Source organism: Arvicola amphibius, chromosome 9 (genome assembly GCF_903992535.2).
Source record: "Arvicola amphibius chromosome 9, mArvAmp1.2, whole genome shotgun sequence".
NCBI lineage: Eukaryota > Metazoa > Chordata > Mammalia > Rodentia > Cricetidae > Arvicola > Arvicola amphibius.
This window is the reverse complement of record NC_052055.2, coordinates 35,981,257-36,008,904: the sequence shown is the minus strand read 5'-3', so window position 1 is coordinate 36,008,904 and position 27,648 is coordinate 35,981,257. Positions and strand designations below refer to the sequence as shown.

General features: G+C 48.1%; 2 protein-coding genes across 4 annotated transcripts; both read left to right on the top strand.

Moving 5' to 3' along the window:
• The first annotated feature begins 69 nt into the window (after positions 1-69).
• Positions 70-7,954, top strand: LOC119823484 (apolipoprotein L3-like). Its single transcript, XM_038343516.2, has 4 exons — positions 70-227; positions 3,499-3,587; positions 4,736-4,862; positions 6,606-7,954. The coding sequence occupies exons 2-4, from the start codon at positions 3,575-3,577 to the stop codon at positions 7,498-7,500; spliced, it is 1,035 nt and encodes a 344-aa protein (XP_038199444.1). The 5' UTR covers positions 70-227; positions 3,499-3,574; the 3' UTR covers positions 7,501-7,954.
• A 1,690-nt stretch (positions 7,955-9,644) lies between these two features.
• On the top strand, positions 9,645-22,362 carry LOC119822683 (apolipoprotein L2-like). Of its 3 annotated transcripts, none has more exons than XM_038342171.1 (7): positions 9,645-9,706; positions 11,343-11,475; positions 11,625-11,824; positions 15,157-15,260; positions 17,914-18,040; positions 18,511-18,594; positions 20,678-22,362. In XM_038342171.1, the coding sequence occupies exons 4-7, from the start codon at positions 15,248-15,250 to the stop codon at positions 21,567-21,569; spliced, it is 1,116 nt and encodes a 371-aa protein (XP_038198099.1). In that variant the 5' UTR covers positions 9,645-9,706; positions 11,343-11,475; positions 11,625-11,824; positions 15,157-15,247; the 3' UTR covers positions 21,570-22,362. The 3 variants fall into 3 exon arrangements, with proteins under 3 accessions (XP_038198099.1, XP_038198098.1, XP_038198097.1); XM_038342170.1 differs by having other exon boundaries at positions 11,620-11,824; XM_038342169.1 differs by lacking the exon at positions 11,625-11,824.
• The last annotated feature ends 5,286 nt before the right edge of the window (positions 22,363-27,648 follow it).

The window sequence follows — 27,648 nt, the reverse complement described above, 5'->3', positions numbered from 1 at the left end:
ACTCAGCAAGGTGGGTGGGGCTGTGGGCGACACCCTCTGCATGTCCATTCCAGTGTGTTGATTGGATCAGGGCTGCCCAGGTGAGACTTTCGCTTTCCATTTCCCAGCTGGGTCCATCAGGCCAGAGGCTGCTGCTCCTTCTGACTCAGACGTGCAGCTGGTGACCGGATCTACACAGCTAAGGCCATCTGGGTCCTGGGCAAACTCATCCCTGGAGAGACTCCTTGGTAAGCTGAGCCTCCTTGGCTGCTCTACCTCCTCATCCTCACAGTTTTGCCTGGGGAAAGAGGGATAATTGCCTCATTGTAGGGATAAACCCAGGGAACTCAGGCATCATCGCCAGCCCAGAGTTCAGAAGAACCTGCAGCCAGGATGGCATCTGGATCTTTCTCTCTGCTCTAAACACAAGAAAGGATGGGCAAACCCTCAGATGGGGTCAGCATGTAGTCTGGGGCTCAGCTCAGGGGCTAGGATGCCTAAGGGTCAGGACAGCAGACTCCTGACAGAAAGCAGATTATACGTGTCCAGCAGCTGGGGAAATGGAGAAACGGAAGGATGTGGAGGAGGGCAGGAGACTCAGAACTCGCTGGTCCTTGAGAGCATCTGACGGTGGACCAGGACTGTGGCTGCCTAGACCAGCTGAGGACAAATTCTGACTTGGAGATACAGGAAGCCCAGAGACTGAGCCACAAGCTATCTCTGAGTATGTATCTCTGTCATGCCATGGGGAAACTGAGGACCTAGGGGGTGGGTTTTGCTGAGGAGTCTGTGAAGAGGCTGAGCAGGTGGGTCACAGACCTGACCTCTCTGGGCCTCCCCCGACCTCTGTCCAGTCTATAGGGGATAGAGGAGAGAGAAATGATTCCCTGTGTATTAGCTGGGGAAGGTAGTCAGTGTTGGGGCAGGAAAGGAAAATGTGAACAACCAAGTAAACAGCTCACTGAGCTGTTTGTTAATCACAAAGTCAAAGGTCAGGATTCTGGTGTGTGTTGAGGGAGGGGTTTTAGTTCCCTGTGCCTGTCAAAGAGGAGAACATTCTTTTTTTTTTTTTTTTTTTTTTTTTTTTTTGGTTTTTCGAGACAAGGTTTCTCTGCAGCTTTTTTAGAGCCTGTCCTGGAACTAGCTCTTGTAGATCAGGCTGGCCTCGAACTCACAGAGATCCGCCTGCCTCTGCCTCCCGAGTGCTGGGATTAAAGGCGTGCGCCACCACCGCCCGGCGAGGAGAACATTCTAGAAACATTGGGAAGATAAAATGAAGGGAGGAGGAGGAAGAAGAAGAAAATTAAAAAGCAATCACTTATTATCCTTTAATGACGCCATGTCCTCAGAGATTAGTGACTCTGTGTCCAGTTAATACCTCCCAGAGCCCCAATCAGGGGCACTGAGGGCTCGGGACAACAGTACCCACTTAGATGGTTCTGGAACCAGCATTGGACTACTACTGGGGTCATGGCTGACACTAGTGCTGGACCAAGACTAATGGAGAGAGGAGCCCAGGAAAACACTGTGTTCAGTCCACAGAGGAAATGCAGAAGCCAGCCAGAAAGAGGAGGCCTGGAAGATTTCAGTGGGTGGGGGATGCAGGCATCGTATGGGGAGGAACAGCCCAGTGCAGGCCTGAAAAAATGGAAGTTGCTTGAGGGGATTAGGAGAAGAGCCTGAATCAGGCTGGGGGCCTCTGTGACAGGTTCAAGGTCCTGAACCTGACCCTGGGAGAGAATTACAGATTCTCAGAGAGGAGCGTGCTGTCCTCAGCCCTTCTGCCCAAGTGAAGAAGTCAGCAGAGACTGAGAGACGCTGTGCTGAGAGCCCCTGCTCAGCCACATTTGGAGAGCAAGAGCACTGATGGAGGACACAGGCTCTCAGCCTGGGACTTCAGGAGGCCAGGAGCACAAAAGGACAGGCTCACCCTCACATTTCCTGGGACATAACCAGGGAGTCACTCATCCAAGAAGGCTCTCTGTCCTGTGGCCAGATAGAGGGCTTAATACAGGTTGAATAAGACAAAATTTTACATATTTATTCATTTTTGTGGTACTGGGCTTCAATCCCAGGGCCTAGGGCCTGCTTGGCAAGAACTCTACCGCTGAGTCGTCTCTCCTGCCCAGACACACAGAGAACTATAAGCGGCACGGTGCAGACACTTCACCAATGCTTACTGTCGCCCGAATTTCCAACTTTTTAGCTGACAGCCTCTGAGGTCCTGCACCTGTGAGGCAGGAGGGAAGTGGTAGGGACTGCATGTCTTCTACACACAAGTGCCCCCAGAAACCCCCCAGGATCCTTCTTGTGCCTTGTTGGTCAGGACCAAGTCACTTAGTCACTGTGTTATTGACCTCAAGTCTGAGAAAACCAATTCTGTGTGGAGGACAATGGGGGCAGTGGGTGGTCGTGGCTATTGCACACAGTAGGAAGTCAGAGATGCCATCTTCCTGGGAACACCCCATGCTGCTAAGGCTTAATAGAGAAGAGAAACTTTGGCTATCCAGGTAGGGACACCTCACAGCTTTCTTCCAAGAGACTGAAGTGGCTTATTTCTTTCTGTGAAGTTGATGTCCTCTAGACCAAGGACCCAGGGACACACCCGTCATTCAGTGACCCTGGAATCGTTGTTCCCAGTGGTGCAGAAGGCTCACCACAGAGATCCAAGGCTGGAGGGAGGGTAGATAGAACCTTCATTAGGATCTAAGCTGTGGGTGGGTGGCGCTAGCAGGAAGGTCTGGATGTATGTGGAGAAGGTGAGGGCCAGTTGTGCCATGGAATCTCTCCGTATCCTGCATAAGGAGACCCGAGGAAGGACCCACCAAGGTGTACTTGACCAGGAAGGGACTTCATTTTTTCTGCCATGGCACAGGGACTCGATGTGGCCATGTAACTGTAACACAGTACCTGAAAGGATACAGTTTACAAGAGAGATATTTACTGAGCTCCCTGGAGGAGGCTGGACGTCTCAGAGCATGGCCCAGGCCTCAACTTTAGTTTTTGACAGGATATTCTTATTACAACAAAACAAGATGTCATCACAGAGTGGAACAAAGTAAGCATGCAGACTCCATGCTCTCTGCCTCTTCTCAGAGTCCTAAGCCCCAGCCTGGCTGCTCAGGCCCCTGAAACAGAGCCGCTCTGTTGATAGTAGCTGGTATTGCTCAAACACAGTTCCATCCACGAGTAGTCGCCAGAATGTTCTTCCCTCTCTCCACTTCCTGTCTTGATTTGAATCTTTTTCACAACTATGTCCTCAGTGTGTCACACTTCCCTTGGAACCCACAGGACAGTAGGCTTCTTCCCACGCTGGGGCGAGAGACACAGGAGGGAGCCAGAAGCCTGGTTTTGTTAAATAGCAGCTATGTGATTCAGGGAAAGACTGAGCTCTGTGAATTAAGTCACTTTGACTCTTGGCAGCCACCCTGAAGGGAACCATGGAACAACAAGAGACGTGGCCACCCGCCTTTCCTACAGTTATCCCCACTTTAACCCAACTGTGTTTCTTCTTCCTAGAGCCGGAACATCCAGTGAGCTGTCAGGAAAATCCCTCATTGATCCTGTGCCGGGCGACCAGGATCCAGAAGCACTCATGGCCTCTAGAGGTAGGCATGATCCTCGACCTTGCTGCCCTCTGCTCTTATCTGCACACCAGATAAGGATGAGGCCACCAGCTACCAAGGTGTGTGCCCTAACTCTAAGTCTCTAGGGATCCATGTCCTAGCCCTATATGGGGACATATGAGGGGTTACTTTCCCTCCACCTGTCCTCTCTGCTGTGACCAGGCAAGCCTGATGATGTAGAGGACAGCAGGGCACGTGGCGCCATCACACCGCCCAAAGTCAGCGTGGTTCACCGACGTGATATACTGATTGTGTAGTTTCCGAACGTCCAGAGAGGGCAGAGCTCCCATTGGGGAAGAAATACTTCTGCAATCTCGTCCAAAGCAGGTCATCATTGGCTCTGTAATCTACTTAGACATATTCATTATGAATATAAGATAACTCCAAAATACCTTGCTGTGCTCAACACACTCTGATATCATTTCTATTCCATTTTCCAATGTTGCACTTTGACCCAATAAACTAATATCAGAGGCAGAGGAAGTCACCTTTGGAGGTACAGGTACCGCAGTGTTTGATGTGGCAGATGGACAAGGTGAATACAAACCAGCACTGAAATTTCCCCTTCCCCAGCACACAAAAAGTCCATATGTATATATTTTCATCCCATGATATGTCTCATAATACCACAGATAAATGGAGAACAAAAGTCTGTCTTTTCTCTCAGCTCTGGACACCAATGTAAATGAGGAAGGTGAGGCAGGTTGGTTAGCGTGAGGGCTCTCTGCCTGGTTTGCAGTGGGAGCAGGCTCACTGCAAATGCAGATGCCTCTGCTGCTGTTTTCGTATGAAGAGTTATGGAAGGAAGAGGGAAAGGAGAGAGGGAGGCAGAGGGAGGATAAGAGGGAGAGAGGGAAAGAGGAAGGGTCTTCACCAGGACTGTGCTTTAAGGATTCAGTTTATATTCTTCCATTGCAATGGCTTCTACCATTTATAGACTCTACCTATAAATATAGACACGGCCTCACGACTACTGCATAGAAACCAAAGGACACAACACCACAACATTGGTAAATCTATCAGCAGAACAGCATGTGACAAATACTCATGACATGACACTAAGAACCTTGTGCTCCATGCCACCTCAGTCCCTCTGACTTGTCTCTAACTTCATTCTTTGTTTCACGTAGAGAGCAGACTCTTCACCGGTGAAGCCCCTGGGCACCTCCAGAATACGGCAGGCAGAGGTGGCCTGCATCGCCTGATGACTGAAGATGGAGCCTGGGAGGCGTTTGTATCCAAGGCCAAGTTGCCCAGGTCACCTCTATGGGCTGCCCCAGCACTGCCCCAAACCCCTTCATGACAGGTTCTCCTGGGCAGGCACACACACCTCAGACAGTCCCAGGAGTTGGAGTCGAGGGCATTCCTCAACAATCCTCGGAAGCAACTCTAACACTCTGTCCCTGGCAAGCAGCTACATCAGATTGAGGGGACATGGTGCCCACAGGGGAAAGGATTATTTCATTTTTGATTAGTGAATTGTAGTATGTAAGACTTGTGTAATACATGGGCACAGACATGTGTGTCGAGGTCAGATGGCATTATTCTTTACTACTAATTTGGCTGAACTTGGGCAGGGCCAAAGAAACACATGGATTGGTAACAGCTGCTAAGCCTATGCTTAAGACTGGGAGACAGGGGCTGGAGAGATGGCTCAGAGGTTAAGAGCAGTGACTGCTCTTCCGGAGGTCCTGAGTTCAATTCCCAGCAACCATATGGTGGCTCACAACCATCTGTACTGAGATCTGGCGCCCTCTTCTGGCCTGCAGGCATACATGGAGGCTGAACACTGTGTACATAATAAATAAATAAATCTTTTAAAAAAAAAAAAAAAAAAAAAAAAAAAGACTGGGAGACAGCTACTGACCACTGCTCACATGTGGTACCAAAGTCCTGGTCACAGTCTGTGCCAGGAAAAGTCATGTTCAGCCACCCCTCCTCAATAAACCAACCAGAATAGCCAAGTTGGTTGTAAAATGGGTAACGGTCATATGGGAAAGAAGAAGACCAGGGTACAGTGTCTCCTCGGGTCTGTCTTTGGGTCCTGAGTGAGATTAAACTCTGAAGAGGATGCAGAGATGTGAACTTGGAAGCAGTCCTGGTCAAAGACTGGTCCGGTCTTTAGAATCTTCCAGATTCAGGATGCTCAAGTTAGATGGTCTCATGGCTGAAGTGCTCAGGTGAACACACCTGCCTTGGCAGGCCAGGGCTGTAGGGGACATTCCAGCAGCTGAGGAGAATGAGAAATCTTGTCTTTGAGGAAAACAATCTCTCTGCAGCACACAAAGAATCCATGAATGAAGGGGGCATTGGTGTCATTCGGGGTTCTGTGTTCATCTGCAGACTCCCCTCAGCATACACATGTGGTGGTGGTAGTGGCAATGAGCCAACCCTCAGCACATCTGTCTGGAGGTGATGGCGTTTACCTGATAGTTAAGCATAATTTTGCAATGTCCACCGCTAACTTGCCTCTCAGGTTGACTACGATGAAACATGTGCAAACATGTGTGTGTTCATGTGTGTGTGAAGTATGCATAGTACATGGAGAGGCCAGAGGATAGCCTCAGCTGTACCTTAGGTACTGTCCTTGTTTTTGAAGCAGAGTTTCTCACTGGACTCTCATTTGCCAAGTAGCCTGGACGACATGGCCAGTGAGTCCCAGGGTCCACCTGTCTCTGCCTCCCCAGCACCGAGATTACAAAACAAGCCCCAGGGTCCGGCTCTTTTTACTGGTGTTTGAGAGATGGGACTCCAGCTTACATACTTACACGGCAAGCTCCTTCCCCACTGAGTGTCTCTCCAGCCCTGATGATGACTCCCCCTACTAAGGAAACAAAGTTTGTCTTTGAAATACCTAATACCACCCACCAAAGTGGAACTTCCACACCTTTAGAGTTCCTGTTGGATGGTTACTGGATACATAACTGCAGGGGGCTGTGACCACCTATTTTACACAGACAAGAGGCATCTTTCTCATGCACTTGACCTCTGCTCTTACAGGGATAAGGCAGTGGCCCTTCACAAAGTGCTGAGGGACCTGACAGCACTCTCGGCCCTAGCAGACAGAGACCGACTTTGGAAAGACCTGCAGGGCAGGAAGAGGTTTCTGAAATCATTTCCTCACCTGAAGGCAGAGGTGGAGGAACACATCAGGCAGCTCCACGCCCTAGCTGACTACACTGAGGAGGTGCACAGGGGCTGCACCATCTCCAACGTAGTGGCTGACTCCTTCAGCACCTTCTCCAACATGCTGGACCTCTTTGGTGTGTTTCTGGCACCAGTGACAGCAGAGGGAAGTCTGATGCTCTCTGCCACTGGCTTGGGGATGGGAGTAGCAGCTACCGTGGCTAATGTTGCTACTTCCATCGTGGAAGAAGCAAGCAGGTTTTCGAATGAAGTGGAAGCCGGTCACCATGATTCAACTGGCATGGATGTGTTGGAGGCTGGAGCAGCCGTGGCCAGGATTGCCAGCAAGTTCCCTCAAGCTGCCAGAGATATCACCAAAGATCTTGAAGCCCTTGAGCAATACATGGATGCCCTCAGGCTGGTAAGAGCCAACCCTCGCTTAGAAGAAGATGCCAGGATCCTCGCCAAAACAGGAAAGATCCCCGACCAGCGTGCTAGACAGGTGAGGGCCACCTTGAGAGGAACCCCTCTGGCGATGAGCGATGAAGCCCGCATCAAGAGGGCCACCACTGCAGGTTTGTCTCTCTTGCAAAATGTGGACAGCCTTGTGAAAACGTCAAAGCATCTGTACGAAGGGGCACAATCAGAGTCAGCTGAAGCTCTCAAGGAGCTGGCTCAAGAGCTGGAGGAGAAGATGGGGAAGCTGGAAAAATTCTACACCACACTGCTTATCTCCCAATTAGTCTCCCCATCCCCCAAAACATGCTGAGGTCAGAGGATAGGAACTGAACAGAGATGGGGACTGTGGAGACAGTGTTAGAGGGGAACAAGAGTCCAGTCAAGTCCATGGGACAGAGACCCAGGCCTATGGCGGATCATGGCAGGTTAGTGTGCATAGCAGTGGCTCAAATGTGTCCAACTGGAGCCTGAGACAGGGACCAGAGGATGTGCCAAAAATAAGACTGGATAGAGCGGCCTCTGGACTAAACATGGAAGAAGCCAATTATCACAAAGACTGGAAATCCCTCCCCATCTTGGCTACCAGAAACAAAGCATAAGAAAGAAGCCACAGAACAGAAATTCAAGAGAAGGTGTGTGCTATGTAGATAATCCATGAGCCCCCAGCCCTGTGCTTTAGAGCCTGTGCCTTCCCCAGCTCCCCAGTCCATTCCTGTCCTCAGGCATGTCTTCGTGCCCTAAATAAAGTGTTCCTGCTGTAACAACCTCACTGTGTGTATTTGTCCTGGGGCATGAGAACCTGGAAGATTCAGGAGGTATCCTATCTCTCCATGTTTCCTCTAACAGCTGGTGAGTCAGTCAGGGGTTAAGCACAAAGGTTCCTGAATCCTTCCTTCATTAGCAAGGACACCAGGTGCAAGTGCTGTTCCCTCCTTCCAGAAGCTCAAGGACACCAAGGAAATCTCCCTCAGGTAGTTCCATGTGTGGGAACACGCCTCTCCTCCCACCTCTCCCTTCTGTGTGTGTGTATGTGTGTGTGTGTGTGTGTGTGTGTGTGTGTGTGTGTGTAGATGGTGCAGCCAGGGTGAACAGTGTGAGTGATCCCTCTCCTCCAGTTGGGGCAGTAAGGGAACTGATGCCAGGACAAAGAAGCGCAGGAACTGACATGAAGTCCCAGGCCTGGGCTCAGGGTTGAGAGGCAGCAGCTGCTCATTGCTGTTGTCAACAAAAAATACAACTCTCACCTCAAAGGGAAAAGACATAATTGATTGTGGAACCAAATAGGAGTGACCGTGGCTCAGGAAGACAGATTTACGTGACCCCAAAGTCCATCTTCTGACATGGTAACCATTTCATGAAGCTTTTATACTAGCAGACAAAGAAAGCCATAAATGAATACATTTCCGAGATAACTGGGGAGACACTGGAGAGGGTTACACACCTTGGATGTCATCTGCAGAAGGTCTTAGTTTGTAGGTTGGAGGAAGCTAGTGGTCTGCTGTGTTAATACATCCCAAATGCTTTTTACCTTAGTCAGAGAGTGTTAACTCCAACACAGCAGTGGCAATAAATGGATATTCAGGGGACTAAGGACAGTCAGAGACACAGTGTCATTAGGTCTTGATCTGCAACATTCCAGCCTCCCCGCTGCTATTGAAGTTCTCATGAGCTAATTAGGATCTTAGAAGCCTCGGTTGGGATTCCTTCTGGACACTTTCATTTGCACCATCCACATTTGCTACTGAGCTTGGAGCCAGGGTCTGTGCCCCATGAAGCCAGGTGAGGGATGGGGAGGAGTTTGTACAAGAAAGAGAGACAGAACCCAGCAGAGATGGCAAATAATCCCTTGAGGGTCCCACAATCACTGGTGGCTGAGACCACAAAGATTCATCAAGCATTATGAGATGAGAAGGGCCTGAGGTCGCTCCTCTGAGTGGGTATTAGAGATGGCAAGGCTGAGGGCGGCACCAAGAGAGTGGCTTGTCTGAGGGGTCCCCTGGATCATCAGCTGCTCAGAATGTGTGACTCCACTTGCCCTTCTCAGGCTGGGAACATCGGTCCAGAGCTTGCCTCTGGTTGGGACTGGGGACTGGACATACTGCTAAGGACCACTGTGTCCCATCAAACTTAGTTGGGAGAAGATTCTTCCATAAGTCAGGAAATATCGGCTCATCTCCACAACCACTGTAAAGAGGACTATTGCCCCATTTTATAAATGTGATTTAGGCAATAGGCAGGGTCACAGGTTCATCAGCCTTTGGCTGAACTGCATCGATGTTACAATCTGGGTGCTTTCCCCACTGATGGAGGAGAGTCATCTGTCTATGTGTTACTTTCATTGGTTAATAAAGAAACTGCCTTGGCCCTTTAATAGGACAGAAAATTAGGTAGGCGGAGTAGACAGAACAGAATTGTGGGAGAGAGAAAGCAGTGTCAGGCAGATGCTTCAGGCAGTCGCCAGAGTCAGTCGCCATGTTTCTCCTCTCCAAGACAGATGCAGGTTAAGATCTCTCCTGGTAAGCGACCACCTCGTGGTGCTACACAGATTACTAAATATGGGTTAAAGCAAGATATGATAATTAACCAATAAGAGGCTGAAACTAATGAGCCAGGCAGTGTTTAAAAGAATAAAGTTTCCGTGTAATTATTTCGGGTGTAAAGCTAGCCGGGTGGTGGGACGCAGCCCCTCTGCTCCATCTACAACCCACTCCCTCAGAAGTCTGCACAAGAGACTGTCAGACATCCTTAGATGTGCTGTCAAGGGCTGCTCATTCCTTCCCGGCTGCACAGATTCTCCTGACAGCCTGATGTGTGATTAGGGCACCTCAGAGGGAAGTGGCTGTTGTGGGTGCCCTCCGGGAAGTGGAGGAATTGAGGATGTGAATGGAGAGAGCCAAGAACCCAGAGTCTACACATCCTTGTGTCACGACCATCCTGGAGTTGTCCTTAGGTGTTGTCACATGGACAGAGGGTGGCAGATATGGATGTGTGAGACTCAAGGAGCCCAGAGACTGCACTGTGACTCTCTTAGTATGTGTGTCTGTGCCAGGTTCCACAGTGGAACCTGAGGCCCAGAAAGGAGTGTCCTGTTCCAGATTCTAGAAGGAAGGAAGTCAGTGGATGTCCAGCCTGCACCCCCTGGCCTTAGCCAGCCTCTCTTCAGTCTGTGGTGCTGCAGAGAGAAGGCCAAGGTTGTTCTGTGTGCCGGGTAGGAAAGAGTGCCAGCCTGGGGACAGGGAGGGCAAGGTGCACAATCCTGTAAACAGTGCCATAGACTGTGTGTTTGAGAGATCAAAGGGCAGAGGCAAGGGAGGAGTGAGCTATGTGTCCATACAAACAAAGAGCATTCTAGAAACTTTGGAATTAATAAAAATTACATTTCCCCTCGAAGTCAGAATCAGCTGTGTGACATGGTGCACAGTTCTTTCCCTCTCAGAATCTCTTTCGTCAGATAAACAGAGCTGGGATTGACTGCTCATCCCTAGCAGGCACTGCTCTCCTTGGTGGCTGGATGGCCGGCACACATGCCGCAGAGGCCATGGGAAAGTGGGTACCAGGAAGAAGGAGCTTGTCTCTGATGCTGGAGATGCTCAGAGGGAAGAAGCCAGGCAGCAAATCCTGGATCCCGATAAGTTAGAGTCAGGGTATAGATAGTGAAAATGTAAAATATTTTCACTTGAACTAATTTAAACAACATCCCACACAGCCCACATAAACACAGGCACACACATACTTCCCAATCAGCCTGAGCTCCACGTAGCTATGTTTCAAACTTTGTACCACAAGTTTCCAAAAGTGTTTATTTCCTAACACTGAATTTCTGAGTCTGGGTGGCAGTGCACTCCCGTGGGTTAGTGGACTCTGGTTGAGTGGTGTGACGGCAGTCTTGGTTCTCAACTTGACTACGTCTGGAATTCAATTAAAATCCAAATGTAGGACACACCTGTGAGGGGATTTTGTTTAATTTGAAGTGGTGAGGCTCATTTCTAAGTCATATTTAAAGCAGGAAGGTGTGTCTTTAATACAGATATATTGAGGAAGTAAGCCACACCTCCTGCAGAAAGCCTATATAAGGTCATGGAAGAAGGAAGCTGGTGATCTTTGTCTCCTTGGTTTTGCCTCCCTAACAAGTCCATTCCTTCACTGCATTAGAGCCTCCTTCTTCAGGATTCCCGCATATACTGAAGACCAGCTGAGACATCCAGCCCTGGGGACTGAGCAGCGTCTGGAGTCTTCAGCCTTCCATTCGTAGGCAGCCACTGTTGGACTAGCTGAGCCACAGCCCGTGAGTCATTCTAATAAACCCCTTTCTACGTAGAGAATTATTCTGTAAGTTCTGCTACTCTAGAGAACATGACTAGTACGGATGTCACTTCTCACCCCCATTTGGCCTTAAGCAAGCTACTCTGACCTGCACCTCCCACCCCAGCACAGGTTTCCATGGACTTGCTCTGATGTCTGCCTGCTGCACATGTGGGTGGCTATGGCCCCACCTGAGCATATTACCATCCTGGATGGTTGTTGTTATCTGTCCTACAAAACTCGACCATCTTCCACAGCCAGCAGCTACAGTGGGGATGTGTACCCAGAGCTGGACCAATGGGCATCTTCCAAATGTTTACATTCTTTGGCCAGTAAGTTATTTTTAAGATGCATCTCTGTATTAATGTGATTTTTTTAAACCTTTGAATAATGAGATGACTCCATCCCCGTCGCCTTAAGTCCCAAGTCCCTTTTAGCATTACTGAACAGGAAGAATGCTGGCCCTGAGGAGCTGAATCTGGGTTTCACTTTGGAGAGGGGACTTGAAAACACCTGCCATGTCTAAAACTCTGACTGGTCCTTAGTTAGGTCTTTTGAGATATTCTTTCTATTTCATTATAAATTGGTGCAAATATGAGAAGGCTTGAACAGGGGGAGGGGCACAAACCTGGGATTCTAACACTTGGATGAGGCAGGTCTAAGATTAGGAGTTCAAGTTTCTCCTGGGCTACACAGTGAGTTTGAGGGCAGCCTGGGCTATGTACACACTTGGAGGGTTTGGGCAGAACACTTAGCCATCAGTTTACAGGTCAGAGTGCAGTCCTGAGAGTGAGCCACCAGTGTCTTCAGCTCTTCCCACACCAACAGGTCCTTCACTCTCATTTTGGTCACGTCCCAGGAGGAGCTGATGCCTCAGACCCACACTGCTAACATGTTTTCTTTCCTTCCTCAGCTTCCAGGCAATCCCAGTGCAGTGTGTGTTGCTCTCTTTATGAAGTCTTCCCCACCCCAAAGACTCCTGAGGACTGGTCAGAATGAAGGAATGAGCGTCCTCACACACTGCCTGTGTTAACGCCCTTAACCCAGTCCTTCTCCTCCTACAAATGTCAGAAGGAAATAAGATCAAATGCAGGCACTAAAACAGGCAGCACAAACATTCTTTGTATCACTATTTACATAATGATTAGGAGCACCACAAAGTCCAGAATCAGGGAGAAGAGCAGGTGTCTAATGCACACACAGCAGGGCTGGGGACAGGCAGGACTCCAGGTCCTGATAGGACAAAGATGCTGCAGAAGCAAGGAGGGTGTGGTCCTTTGGCATCAGAGAGGACCCTAGTGCATTTACTAATATGTGGGCCTGGCACTTGGCACAGGCAGTGCTATGGAAACAGAAGAACCATTTATAACACACAGAGACTGTGATGCACACATGTAATATAAAGAGGGGGGAATGTGGTTATGTCTTTAAGATAGTGGAGCTTAGTCATCTGAAAGTGAGACATGGATTATCATGTTCTGGGTTCAAGTCCTTTCTCTATCAACACTGAAAACATATTCATATTAGCTAAATACGTGCCTGTACCACCTCCTTGACGTGGATTCAGAAGTCTCAACCTAATAAGGCATGTGTAAAGACTTCATTATGTATGTGTAAGGAGCCAGAGCATCATGAACAGTAAGCATCCTGGTTTGGCATAGGAATGGCCCCCATAGGCACATATGTTGATGCCTGGTCTCTAGGGTATGGCGCTACTTGAGAGGGATTAGAAAGTGTGGTGTTGTTGGAGTAGGTGTGGCCTTGTTGAAGGAAGTGTATTACTGAGGGTGGGCTTTGAGGTTTCAATAGCTCAAGGCAAGCCCAGGGTCTCTCACTTCCTGCTGTCTGTGGATCTGTTTGTAGAATTCTCAGCTATAAAAGCACCAGGTCTGCCTGCATGCCACCATAATGGTGGACTCTCATTGGTTAATAAAGAAACTGCCTTGGCTTTTTGATAGGGCAGGATTTAGATAGGTGGAGTAGACAGAACAGAATGCTGGGAAGAACGGAAGTTAGTCAGATGCTATGCCTCTCCTCTCTGAGACAGATGCCATGGAGCCAGTTGCCAGGTCAGACATGTGAATCTTTCCCAGTAAGCCACCACCTTGTGGTGCTACACACATTACTAAATATGGGTTAAGTCAAGATGTGAGAATTAGACAATAAGAGGCTGGAACTAATGGGCCATGCAGTGTTTAAATGAATACAGTTTGTGTGTTGTTATTTCAGGACATAAGCTAGCCAGGTGGCTGGGAGCCGGGTGGGAATGCAGCCCACCACTCCCATCACTTCAGAATGAGTTATTTATTATACAAGACTCAAGCTAGTTGGAATAGGTTATTTGTACTTATTGTATATAATTTCATAGTAGGTTTAGAACTCTCTTACTTAAACAAAAGGGGGAGTTGTTGAGGGAGCTCCTTCCGCTCCTTCAGCCAATAGCCGCTGAGATACCAGCCCATTGGGGCGTGGTCTCTCTCTCTTTGAAAAAAGCGGCCACTTCCCTCCACTGGCTCTCTGGTTTCTGGCTCTGCTTCCAGTGACTAGGCTCCCTTCCTGATTGTGAGAGGGCTGTTGGCTGGGACGGTGATCTGTAAGTTTTTCCCCTTTAAATAAATAAACATTCTCTTAATCATAATTCCAACTGGTGTAGGATTGTTTGTGACCACCATGCTCCCAACATGAAGATAAATGAACTAAACCTCTGCAACTGTAAACAAGCCAAATGTTTTATTTTATAAGAGTTTCCTTGGCCATTGTGTCTCCTCACAGCAATAGAAGAGGGACTAAGTCAGTCAGTAAGTCAGTCAGTATAAGAAATTACAGCCAGGCAGTGGTGGTGCATGTCTTTAATTCTAGCACTCAGGAAGCAGAGGTACGTGGATCTCTGTGAGTTTGAGACCAGCCTAGTCTACAGAGTGAGTTCTAGGACAGCCAGTGCTACATGGAGAATCCCTGTGTCAAAAAACAATTTCAAGAGAAAGAGAGAAGAAGAAGGAGGAGGAGGAGGAGGAGAAGGAAAAGGAGAAGAAGAAGAAATTACCATTGAGCAGAGTGGTGGCGGCACACTCCTTTAATCCCAGCACTTGGGAGGCAGAGACAGGTGAATCTCTGTGAATTTGATGCCAGCCTGGACTACAAAGCAAGTTCTAGGACAGCCAGGACTGTTATACAGAGAAACCCTGTCTCAAAAAAACAAAAAGAAGAAGATGAGGAGGAGGAGGAAGAGAAGGAAGAAGAAGAAGAAAAAAGAGGAAGGGAGGAAAGGGAAAGGAGGGAGAGAGGGAAGGAGGGAGGGAGGGAAGAAGGAAAAAAGGAAGAAAGAAGTGACCACCAATAGAAACACGGTGCCCACACCCAGGTGGCTACCAGAACATTCCTCTCTATCTCTCATTCCATGTTCAGGGTCTTTGTTTCTCCACAGCTGTGTCCTCAGCTTCCATCTTCTCCACTGTCCCCAGAATGCCATTAGTCCTCCTCCCTGCCAGGACAGAGGGCAGCAGGGCTGGAGCCAGAGGACAGGCTTCCTTAAATAGCAGTCACAGAGTCCAGAGGATCAGACAAGCCTTGGGTTCAGTTCTTTCTGCCTTTGGCAGTCACCATTGAGGGAACTGTGGGTCAGCAGATCCCTGGTCACAGCAGCTGTCCCCATTCTGCCCCACAGGTTGTTATTTCCTCCTGTAGTCTGGACACCCGGTGAACTGTAAGGAAAGCTGTCAGGATCCTCTGAGTGACACCAAGACCCAGCAGCTGTCATGGGCTCCACAGGTAATCAGTCTATTCTCTGCTGCTGCTCACGGCCTAGGACTGCCAGGGCCCCCCTGCGAGGCCTGCTGAGGAGTCAAAGATGCAGGAAGAGAACCCCAAGGGGGAGCAGAGAGTTCCCCAGTCCTGGGTCAGAGTAGCCCCCCTTCCTGGCCTTGTCTTGCATTCTCAGAAGTCACCTTCTCAATAACCAGCCTGAAAAATGGATGCCACTATGGGTGGCAGGGAGAGAGGGTTGAGGGAAAGAAAGGGGAAGGAGTTGAAGGAGGGAAGGAAACAAGAATGGAGGGAACAGGAGGCAATAAGGTTCAAATGGGAGGCAATTCCAGCCCCTCATGGAGACTCACTCTCAGCTGACACTGGGGCCCTGTCCCTGAGGAGGGAGCCCACCCTATCCAACTCAGAAACCCACCTTTCCTAACTGCCTGAGCAGGAAGCAACTGCACCTCAGTGAGACCTTGCCCAGTCCATCTCTGTCACCTGGAAACTCTCACCTCAAATTACCTGTCCTTCAGGGCCCAGTGTCCCCATGTCGTTCTGGGGATCATAATAAAATACAGACAGGCTGGTGCATGCTGCACAGCAGACCCTCCGTGCTGGTTGTCTCCTCTCCCGGGACCCCAGTAATTCCAAGGAATCCAATTCCCATTGCAGGCTGTGTTAGGGCACCTGCCCTGCCCTGCAGGACAAGAGCTCCTTTACCAGGTGTGCCTATCTAAGGCAGGGCCTGATGGTGTCTTTTCTCATCCAAAGAAAAGGCTGAACTTGAAGCTGAAACCCTGAAAGAAACTGAAAGAAAAAACTCCCCCCGCAAATGGGTCCTAACCAGGAACCACCCTATACCCAGGAACCACCCTACACCCAGGAACCACCCTACACCCAGGAACCACCCTACACCCAGAAAACACCCTACACCACCCTGATCCACACCAGTCTCCCAATCCCTGTGTTCCCTAGCTTCTCCTGGCCTTAAATCCCAGAGATCCACATGCCTTAGCCTCCCAAGTGCTGGGATTAAAGTCATGCACCACTATGCCACCTCCATTTCCTTTTTTAAATTCTTCTATTGGCTCAGTAGACCATTCATTCATTCATTCATTCACTAAAAGCTAGTTTTTAAAACTAGTGTTACTCAAAGCTGGAGAGATGGACCAATGGCCAAGGAAACTGGCTGCTCTTCCAGAGAATCCAGGTTCAATTTCCAGGACCCGCATGGCAGCTCACAACTATCTGTAACTCCAGTTCCCAGGGAATCGGACACCCTCACATAGACACACATGCAGGCAAAACACCAGTACATATTTTTAAAAAAATTAAAAAAAAAACTACTGTTATTCACTTTGATTATATTTTGACTAATGAGAATAGACTTATTTTGCTTACAATATTGTATGATTCAATCCATCCTGGCAGGGAGACAGAGTGGGCAACTCACATCATGGCACACAAAAAACAGACAACAGAAACAAGAAAGGAACAAGACATGACACCCATCAGCCCCAAAGACACATCCCAGGTGCCCTCCTGATTCCAGCCTGGCCCCACCTCCCATGATGCCTCAGCTCAGTCTTTGAACCACTCGTTCGCTCACAGCACCCCTGCTCTACTTAATCTGGACGCTCCTCACAGACCGCATAGAGAAGGGCTGGTGATCTCATAGATATTTATTCATCCACTGGGGTGAAACTCAGGATTAATAATTAACCATTCCAGTGTGGAAAGTCATGTTTCGAGCTGGAGAGTGACTCAGCGGTTAAGAGCACTTGCTGCTCTTGCAGAGGACACTGGTTCAGTTCCCAATGCCCACATCAGGTTCACAGCAGGCTGTAACTGCCACTCCAGGGGATTCAAGGCCCTCCTTGGGCCCCAGACACACACATGGTGCATAGACATGCGTACAAGCAGGCAAATATTTCCATACACAAAATAAAAATCAAGGAAAAAAACTTACATTTAAGGACCGTGACACAGGCACACAGTAAGTGGAAGCCATCATTAGAATTTCCCTCCTCCTGAGGACAAGGGGCTCACTTCCTGCTTGTTCTGACCTGAAGACAATACCTGTCTCTGCAAAACACCATGGTACGACTCTGGTACATTGGGCTTCTCAGGATGGCATCACAAAGTGACACTGGTTAGGTGGCTTTAAAAGAAAAGACCTCTTCTCTCACTGCCCAAGAATCCAAGATCCTCAATCAAAGTGTAGCAGGATGGGCCATAGTGAGCATCTCTTCCTGGTAGAGAGAGGGAGCCTGTACCTGTACCAGCCCATGGGCCCTATATGTGCCTGGAGAGAGGAAGAGAGGCAAGGGAAGGGAGAAAAGGGAGAGGGTTTAAGATAGAGAAGGAGGGAAAGGGAGGGAGGGGGTTTCTTCCTCTTGCTATGAGGCACTGACACTGTGGATTGGGGATCTCACTTGTGGCCTCACTTAATTTCCATTGCTTTGTATCCTTAATGGCTAGATGTCCAAATGCAGTCTCTGGGTTGGGGCTTTTACAAATGAGTTAAGGCTCACGACTCAGTCTCTACCCCTAGTGACATCAAAGGATGTCCTCAAGGGACAGATGCTCAGACACATTTAACCAGCGTCTTCCTGATGCCGTTCAAGCTCCCCAGCATGGTCCTCTAACCATATTCCTTTTCCAACCAATCTAGAGAGAAATGAGTTCATTGAGTCTATGGTTGGATACCTCCTGGACACGACAGACACAGAGGTCCTGCAGTTCATGCTGAATGAAGAGGAAGCCTGGAAACAGTTTGTGGAAGAAGCTGGTTTGTCCAGGTCACCTCCCTAGGGATGCTAGCAAAGCTACCAGAGCCATGTGTCACTGGCTTTTTCTGGGCAGGAATTCTCTATGCAGGTAGACCAAGTAATTAGTGTTCAGGGTGTCCCTTCTCAGTAAATATTTCCTCAGTACTAATCACTAGCAGGAGATGGCCTCTGGTTGAGCAGAGATGGTCGTCACAGGGGACAGGATTGTTTCTGCCACTGCTACTCCTGTGTCCATAAGAACTTAATTTTTATTTCCTTCTGCTTTATTTGGAGACCATTGAATTTCATAAGAGGATGTGTGTGGAGGGCTTAGCATATGGCCAGCACACAGACCAGTACATAGTAGGTGTTTATTGAAAGTTGATTTTTACAAAAGGTTTTATTTTTAGTTTGTGTGTGCATGCGTGTATACTTCCTGCCCTTGAGTGAGCTTATCTTACAAGCTCTCTCCCTCACTCAGCCCATTTCTCCTGGTACAGGGAAGAGGAACTTTTCTTGCGTGAAGCTCTTGCTGAGATCATTCCAGATCCGGATGTAGAAGATGAAGTGGACAAGACAGAGAGGTACTCAGTAACAAGAGTCAAGGAAGCTTTTTCTCTCAGGTTGGGTGGAGGGAGAATAGGGTAAGGGGACTATGCATATGAGCTTGAATGGCATCAGGGAGAAGATGTTTGAATGTGTTTCTGAGCACCTGCCATGGGAGGTATTTTAATGATGTCACTAGCGGTAGGGACTGAGTTGTGTCCCTAAACTCATCTGGAAAAGCCCTAAACACAGGTGACTGTTTTTGGACATAGAACCTTTAAGAAACCAAGGTACTCAAATTAAACAAGAGTCTGAGTGAGGTCCCTAAACCACAATGTTATCCATGAAGGCCAAAAGGACATCAGACCCCCTTCAGCTGTGAGCCACCAAATGTGGGTGAAATATACAATCTGAGTGAAGCAGCCATCTCTCCAGCCCCTTTGAAAACAATTACCTTTATGTACCTGGAAGTCATCAATTTGACTACACTGGCTGACCAGAGAGCACCAGGGATCCTTGTGACTCTACATCCCCAAACAGGGATTGAAGGCCAGGTCCACCACCAAGTTTTTCTATGTGGACTCTGCAAGTTCTCAGTAAAGAGAACTAAGACACAAGTGAAAATAATAAAACAGAAAGCAGGAGCCAGGTGGTGGTGGCGCACGTCTTTAATCCCAGCACTCAGGAGGCAGAGGCAGGCGGATCTCTGTGAGTTCGAGACCAGCCTGGTCTACAAGAGCTAGTTCCAGGACAGGCTCTAGAAACTACAGGGAAACCCTGTCTCAAAAAAAAAAAAAAAAAGGTAGAGTGTTCTTACAACCTGACTTGGGACTCTTGCTAAGCGTGGGCAGGTCAGGCCCAGCATGAACAGGAAAGACGTGGAAACCCAAGGTCTATCTATACGTGGGGGGTGGGGAGAGTTTAGATAAGCTTGAAGTGTTCTCAAGAAAAAAATTCTTTGTCCACCTTAGCCTCAGTGTCCAGAAGTTTGTTGGGCCTTGATCACATACACAGTCCCCATGAATGTCCTGGGGTCTCCCTCCCTCCTGGGGTCCATGCCTTTAAAGTCTAGTTCCCCTGGAGGTCAGAAATGACAGCAAAACCCCACCACACGTCACCTTTCTCAGCCTGGGAATTCATTCTAGGGGGAGCTAAGGAACCTACATGTTGTGTTTTCTCAGTTTTGCCTGCTGTGGAAACACTTGCAGAGGCACAGTGAGGTGCCTTGGGGATGGGACCCACATGTACACGGGGGATCCACTCATGGTTCTTTAACTTCTGCTCACAGCTGGAAGGGAAGTTTGTGTGCTGGGTTTTGACTAGAAGGGTCTTAGCTGTGAGCAGCCCCACCAGCTCAGGTGTACACATAGCTGCAGGGCAAAGAGACATCAGCTTCAAAGAATACCTGTGCAGGGTTTCTCTCTCAGGGGTGTGCAATTTGCACACACTCAGAATCCAAGTCCCCAGGAAAATGTGGACATCCCAAACCAGCAGGTCACTGTAGGGTAGACAGGTCAGTTCCCAGTAGCTGATGGCAAGAGGAGGTTTTTTTATTGGGGAAAGTGTACTCTTCAGTGAACACTAACTTTCCTAAAATACAGGGTTATTTTTTCTCTAACCTCATTTCTCTGTGTTTTAGAGTTCCTACAGAGAAGTATGTTGGTAGTGATGACATTGGCCTTGAGGGGAAGCCATCTTTATTAAATGTCTAGCAATAAAAATGTGTGATAGTTAACACTTTGTGCTCTGCCAGCGGGCTGAAGTCCAGTTCCCAGCATCCTCATGATGGCTCACAACTGTCTGTAACTCTAGGTCTAGAGATCTAATTCCTTCTTCTGCCCTCCATGAAACTAGGCCTGAACATGTTACACACACATCTGCAGGCAAAACACTTAAAAAAATAAAATAAAACTTAAAAGAACACATTAATATGGTTTTTAACTCATTGTGTCCTTAACAATTAAAATCACCATCTATAGCCCAAACCTGCTCCTCAATGAGAGAAAGGCCCTGTACAGCTGGAGCACTGTCCTCCACTTCACTCCCAGCAAATGCTCTGATTGCCACAGCACAGATCTTTCCAAACTCTCTTCCTCACTCAGTTGGCCTCTCCTGTTACAGGGACGAGGAAGATGACTCACGTGACGCTCACGGTGAGACCACAGAGGATAGTGATGTAGATGATGAAGATGACCTCCAAAATGCCCTGCAGGAGAAGGAAAGGTTTTTGAAAGTTTATCCTCAGGTGAAACGGGAGCTTGAGGAGAGCATCAGGAAGCTCCACGCCCTTGCAGACAAGATTGACAAGGTGCACAGGGACTGCACCATCACACAGGTGGTGGCCAGCTCCACCGGTGCTGTGTCTGGGGTCATGACGGTCCTTGGTCTCGCTCTGGCACCTGTGACAGCAGGAGTCAGTCTGGGACTTTCAGCCACAGGCTTAGGGCTTGGGGCAGCAGCAACTGTGACGAGTGTTTCCGCAACCATTGTGGAAAAGGTGAGCACAGCGTCGGTGGAAGCTGAAGCCAGCCAGCTTCTGCCAAGGAGCAATGACACTGAGAAGGACATTAAAAGCAACAACACTGAGAAGGTCATTAAAGAAGTTTTGGAGAAGAACACCCCCAGGCTTATTTCTGCATCTAAGAATTCCTTCCGGAACCTGGAAGTCATGAAGAAGAACATTGATGCCATCAAGCTGACGAAAGCCAACCCTCGCCTGGCAAATAGTGCCAAGCGTCTAATGACCACAGGGAAGGTGTCAGCCCGACGCACTAGACAGGTGAAGAAAGCCTTTGGAGGCACTGCTCTGGCAATGACCAAAAGAGCACGGATCATGGGTGCAGCCACTGCAGGTCTCGCCCTTGTGCTAGATATAGTCAGTCTCATAGATGACTCAAAGCATTTGCAGGAGGGTGCAAAGGCAGAGTCTGCTGAAAAGCTGCGGCAGCAGGCTCAGGACCTGGAGCAGAAGTTGCAGGAGCTCAGCTGGGTTCATGACAGCCTGAATCAGTGACCTCTTCTTCAGTGTACCTCAAGACTGGGGGTGGGGTGTGCTGGACAGAGCCATGGACTCCTGAATGTATCCTCTTTATACCAATGCCAGATGGTGGTAGTGCCTGCTAGAGGTGCGGCCACATTAAGAGAAAGGAAACCAGAACACAGAACACAGATGGGACAGGCATGTTACCTCCCACTAGATTCTACCTTCCTCTTAGATCTAACAACTTCCAACATCCCACATAAGGACCAAAGTCTCAAGCTGGGAAGAACATCGAAGGCCTGAGTAAGCCACAGCATGGCTGGTCCCCAGTCACACCAACCACACTGCTCCTAACAGAGGCACACCATCCTCAAGTCCACCAAACTGCCAAGTTTCCCACTGCTTTCTGATAAAGACCATCTCCTCCTTCCTAGTTCTGCCTAATTCTGTATTTATTCCAAATATTTTCAAATCTTACAATCAAACTTTGGATATGAGTTCCATTTCTTTCTTCATGGTTTGGTCACATGGGTGCCTTTGATGAAATACTCAGAGGTTGGAGAGGAAGGGATGCTGCGGACATCATCTGCAGGGTCATCACAGGTTCTTGGTCCTATGTGCCAGCCATGGGCTCTACAAGGAAGGAGGGGTGACGGGATATGGCTGGTGAGTTCTACTCTCTGCAAGCAGATTCTTGAAGAAATCACAAGGCTTAATTCCTACTGAAGTTTCAAACCTGCTGCTGTAATTGGATGAGATCTGCTGAGATGCACATGAAGGCTCCACTTGGTCCATAATATCTGAAGAATAAACTTATAAACACTGACCTGGTCATGCTTTGTGTATTTTCTGTGAATGATATCATGTGTTTTCTAGATTGTTGACTACAGAAAGTTGATTGCCTCCTGATTCTTATCATCTCCTCCTTTACAAACTGTCTTCTTTATTGTGGTTTAGCAAGAATATTTCAGATTTATAAGAACCATTTTCCTTCTTTTTGCTGCCACCCCTTCTGACCACAGATGCACCCTGAGGCTGCAACAGTGAGCAGGGTCCCCTCCTCCCTTGCAGCTCAAGCGGCCTTCTTCCCAAGTTCTGAACACTGGCCTGACAGATGACCTGTGTATATTCTAGGTCTTGTCCATTAGAGGAACATTCTTGTGTTCCACAGCCCCTCTGTCCTTCCTTGGACTGGAATGATTGGCTAAGGGACAGCCTGATGTGGACGTAACCATCTCCCTGTGGGTGGAGAGCGGTGACAGAACAGAGTCATGGACGACCTTGGGAAAGAAAGCAATCTGCACCATGAGCTGCCTAGTACCTGCTCCTCAGTGTCCGAGTTCATGGAGTCCTCTCTACTGTTGTGCTCATGCGCCCATGTTAGTGAACGCTGTGCCAGGGCTCAGCGTCTGTCTCTTAACTAACTCAAGAGCCATCACCAGAGCTCACCACATCCTTGACCTTGAACCCTGCACTCTTTCCTGACTCCGTCAGTCTGGCCCTTAGGACACAGGTTACTTGAAGAGCCTGTGCCTTTGTCACCGCACTCTTCCAGGCTCGCACCATAGCCCTTTGAATGAATGACCACTTTAGGTGTCCAGTGTCTGTCCACATAGCTCCCTGCAGCCTTCAATCCATGGCCACTTCACCTCCATGGTTCTGCCCACCTAGGAACACACCTTCCTTTACAAAGGAGACAAACAAGCATGGTGGGTGTGGGGGAGAATTGAGATGGCCTGTTCTCATAGTTAGGGCAATGACTGATAAAAGTATTCTAGTAGGTATCCAAATACTTTCAAAATAGAGATACATTTAAGAAGAAATTAAAATGAATGTAAGTGATGTAATATGTGTCTCATGGGCTTGCCTGTGGGCAGAACATCAATGCACATAAAACAAAAGTAAATAAATTAAAAAAAGAAAAGAAAAATGATAAAAACTGTGGAGAGTCGGGGGGTGCTTGGGTGTAGAGAAAGCACAAGACCCTAAAGATGAGCACCAGAGTGTCTTTGTAGTGATAGAAAACCTTGATTGTGGGCTGGAGAGATGGCTCAGTGGTTAAGAGCATTGCCTGCTCTTCCAAAGATCCTGAGTTCAATTCCCAGCAACCACATGGTGGCTCACAACCATCTGTAATGAGGTCTGGTGCCCTCTTCTGGCCAGCAGTCATACATATAGACAGAATACTGTATACTAAATATATATATATATATATATATATATATATATATATATATACATATATATATTTAAAAAAGAAAAAAGAAAACCTTGATTGTCACAATGGCTCTACGAATAACAACCATGGACTACTGCAAACACAAGAAATGGCAGCAAACAGTCAACACCAGCGAAATTGCAGTGTGTTCTGTGGTCAAGTTCATTGGGCAGGCACGGCAAAGAAAAGAAAAGCTATTTACCACATGGCAGCCAGCAAGCAGCAAGGACTTACAGGAAGAAGACACAGCCAAGACATAGCATCCAATGTCATGCTCTCAAGAGAACCTATCTCTATGTATACTTCACTTCCTAATACAGTATTTAGAATTTTATCCATTCAGAAAGTTAAACCAATCAAGCCAGAGCCTTCTCCAAGCAATCTCTGCAAACTCTGACACAACCACAGGCAAGCTCTATTAATCTTCATATTGTCTCACAATTCAACCACGGGGACAGTCACAATGACCATTTGCACCTCGCCTTCTTCCCTGCTATTTCTCCATGATGAGTTTGATGCTACACAAGGAGAAAAAATGTGAAAGATTTTTTAAGAACCCTGACGTTTCAGGATGGATTTGTAGAGTTGGTCTTCCTCTCCATACTGGGCAGAGTGTGATGGTGGCCTCAGGGTGGCATGATGCTGGCACCTCCTGCCTTAGACACCATGTCTTAGTTTCTACTATGGCTGATCTCTGGCCTCTTTCTGGTTTGAGGTATCTTTCCTTTTGTTTTTGTCTTAAGATAACATAGTTGGTATCTTTACTTATGACAGAGGGTGGCTTTGTGTCATCAACAAAAATACCTTGACTGCCTCAGCGTTCGAGCTCGAGGAATTCAAGAGCTACCATCTTTGTTTCCCAAGACACATTGCTGCTGGATGGTGGCTCCCCTGTGAACCAGTGTCATATGGATGTCCCTACTCCTGTCCCTATAAACCATGATGACGGCACTAACTGGTACTGATTTTTGACTTCGACGTTCCAGTAGAGACGTAGATCCCAGTGGCCTCCACTAGACAGTCTTTCTAAAATGGCAGCTCTCCTCCCCCACCCCTAGATTGTGGAGGCTGAAAAATGTGAGCCTATTTCCACCTTGTCGGAAGGTCAGAGAGTTTCGGCTTGCTCAAAGTTGTTGACAAGTGTGGCTACACACCCTAACCTAGGGTGTGGTTACTTGGTGTTTGGACATTAAGATGACCCGTACAGGTAGATCCACCCCACCCTGACCTAAGGTCAGAGAATTCTAACATACTTCCGCTCCTTCTTTTGAATAAGGCTTGACCTAGGGAGTGACTGCCTTCAGTATACTTGGTCTAGTGTGGGTTCACAGCCCAAACAACAGAATGCTTTTCTCAAGAATTAATGACTTGGCCGGGCGGTGGTGGCACACACCTTTAATCCCAGCATTTGGGAGATGGAGTCAGGCAGATCTCTGTGAGTTCAAAGGCAGCCTGGTCTACAAGAGTTAGTTCCAGGACAGCCATGGCTGTTACACAGAGAAACCCTGTCTTAAAAAAAAAAATTCATGACTTGACTGACTTGATGTCTTAAGTACTGAAGCAAGCAACTGTTCTAGTTGTCCTTTGTACCATGTTAAAGCAGTCTTTCACCTTCTCCCCACCCCCACCCGCTGTTGTATTGGGGTATAAAAGTGTATGGACAATTAAACCCAGTGAATTCAGTATTCACTGGAACTCCCTCCTAGTACTATCCTGCTTTCTGGTTTTTTTTTTTTTGTTTTGTTTTTGGTTTTGTTTTTGGTTTTTCGAGACAGGGTTTCCCTGTAGTTTCTAGAGCCTGTCCTGGAACTAGTACTTGTAGACCAGGCTGGCCTCGAACTCACAGAGATCCGCCTGCCTCTGCCTCCCGAGTGCTGGGACTAAAGGCGTGCGCCACCACCGCCCGGCTCCTGCTTTCTGTTTTATTATTTTCACTCGTGTCTTAGTTCTCTTTACTGACTTTTCTAATCCCCATTTTCCTACCCTGGTAAGTGGTACCCCTGTCGCAGCTGGTCTCCAACACGGATCTGCTAGGCCAGCTGAAGCTCCTGATAGGGGCACTTCACAGTCTTTAACGAGCGTGTTTGAACTTCATTCGGTAGGACAGGATCTGCACAACCGCGCTGTCAACGGTTCCTTCGGAGTTAACCTTAATTCTAGGTGTCACACAAACAGCTCAGGAGAAACACAGAAATGACCTTGGTGCCTCCTATCCCTCAGAGTTAAATCTTAGTGAGGAAAAAGTAGAATCTTGGAGACAAGGTAAGCCTCCTGCCAAGAGGGACAAGACCAAACTGACTTTGAGTACCCTCCCTATATAATCTACTGGCTAAAGATGAGATGTAACAGATCTTTCTAGTTTTAATTTTATTTCTATTGCTGTAATAAAGATGGCCAGGAGAGGAGAGGGTTTCATGGACCTATTGCAAGGGATGCCAAGGGACACCCAAGTCAAATCCTGTTTCTTCTCTGATCAGCAGACAGCAGAGGTGGCCTGAGTATTCATGGATCCCAAAGAGTCATGTAAATTTGGTCAGTATCCGACCATCTTGACCAGCTCACCTGAGGGATGCCCCAGACCCAGGAAGAATAGATATGAGGAACATTCAAAGGTTGCACACGTGCCTCCCTTCCTTCAAGCCTGTTCTATGACTTGGGTCTGAGGAATGAATGACAGGCAGGGACCGTCCTGTGTGATGACCTGTGTGTGGTCCTGGCTTGGTAGATTTGGAGTTTTACAAAGCAAGTAGACTCCCTGTCTGTTGTGCATCGGTCTGGGAATCTCTTCCTGTTGAGCTGGCGCCAATCCCTGATCCCTGATCCCTGATCCCTGATCCCTGATCCTGCACCTGCCTTGCTATTCTTTCAGCCATTGGCTGTCCACCTCTAAGGAGAGGTCTCTTGGAACTTCTCCCTCCCTAGAGGGATTCGGGCCTATCTGTTCACCCTGTTCTACAGAGTTCCTGCTTATCCATTTATTTTTCACACCAAAATAGACTGACTCTCCTGTGTCCAGGCAAGAACACAGTGTGGAGAGAAGACCTTGAGAACCTAACTCCGACCGTCCATTGCCTTCAGGTCTTGGTTCATTTTCTCCTCCCCTTGCCTCTTCTATTCTTCTTCCCTGACGTCTTCCTCTTCCCATTTTCTTCCTTGTTCCTGCCCCATCTCATTTTCTCCCTCCTTCTCTTTCTAGTTCATACAAAGCCTTCCTGGGTTTTGGAGTTACAGGGAGCTGGCCTGCATTCATCCAGCGGAGAGTTGCAGGGCACAATCTCAGACGCTGGAATCACAGCCAGTTGCTGGAGCAAGCATTGCCAGCTGAGGATAATCACAGCAAAAAGCAAGGCCTCGCCTTGTTGATCAACCTGGGATGCCACCCACACGTCATGTCCACACGGGGATGCTCCAACAGTGTGTGTGCCTTGTTGCGTTGGTGCCTATGTCCTTCCTAGTCTGCATTTTTCTCTGATTAGGGGGAGGAGCCCTGGTTTTCAGTCTTTGCCCATCTACCAGCACAGAGAAGGGCCTTGACCAGATGTTCCCACAGTAGTATAGCTTCCTCTACCAAAGGCTACGCACCTGAAGAGCCCTTAGATTTTGTTTGGAATTGGGATTCAACAAATTCCCTCAGATATCCCTGATAAAAAATTTTCATTTTTGGGGGGCTGGAGAGATGGCTCAGCGGTTAAGAGCATTGCCTGCTCTTCCAAAGGTCCTGAGTTCAATTCCCAGCAACCACATGGTGGCTCACAACCATCTGTAATGAGGTCTGGTGCCCTCTTCTGGCCTTCAGGCATACACACAGGCAGAATATTGTATACATAATAAATAAACAAATATTTTTAAAAAGTTATATTTAAAAAATTTTTCATTTTTTAATTTTTATATGTA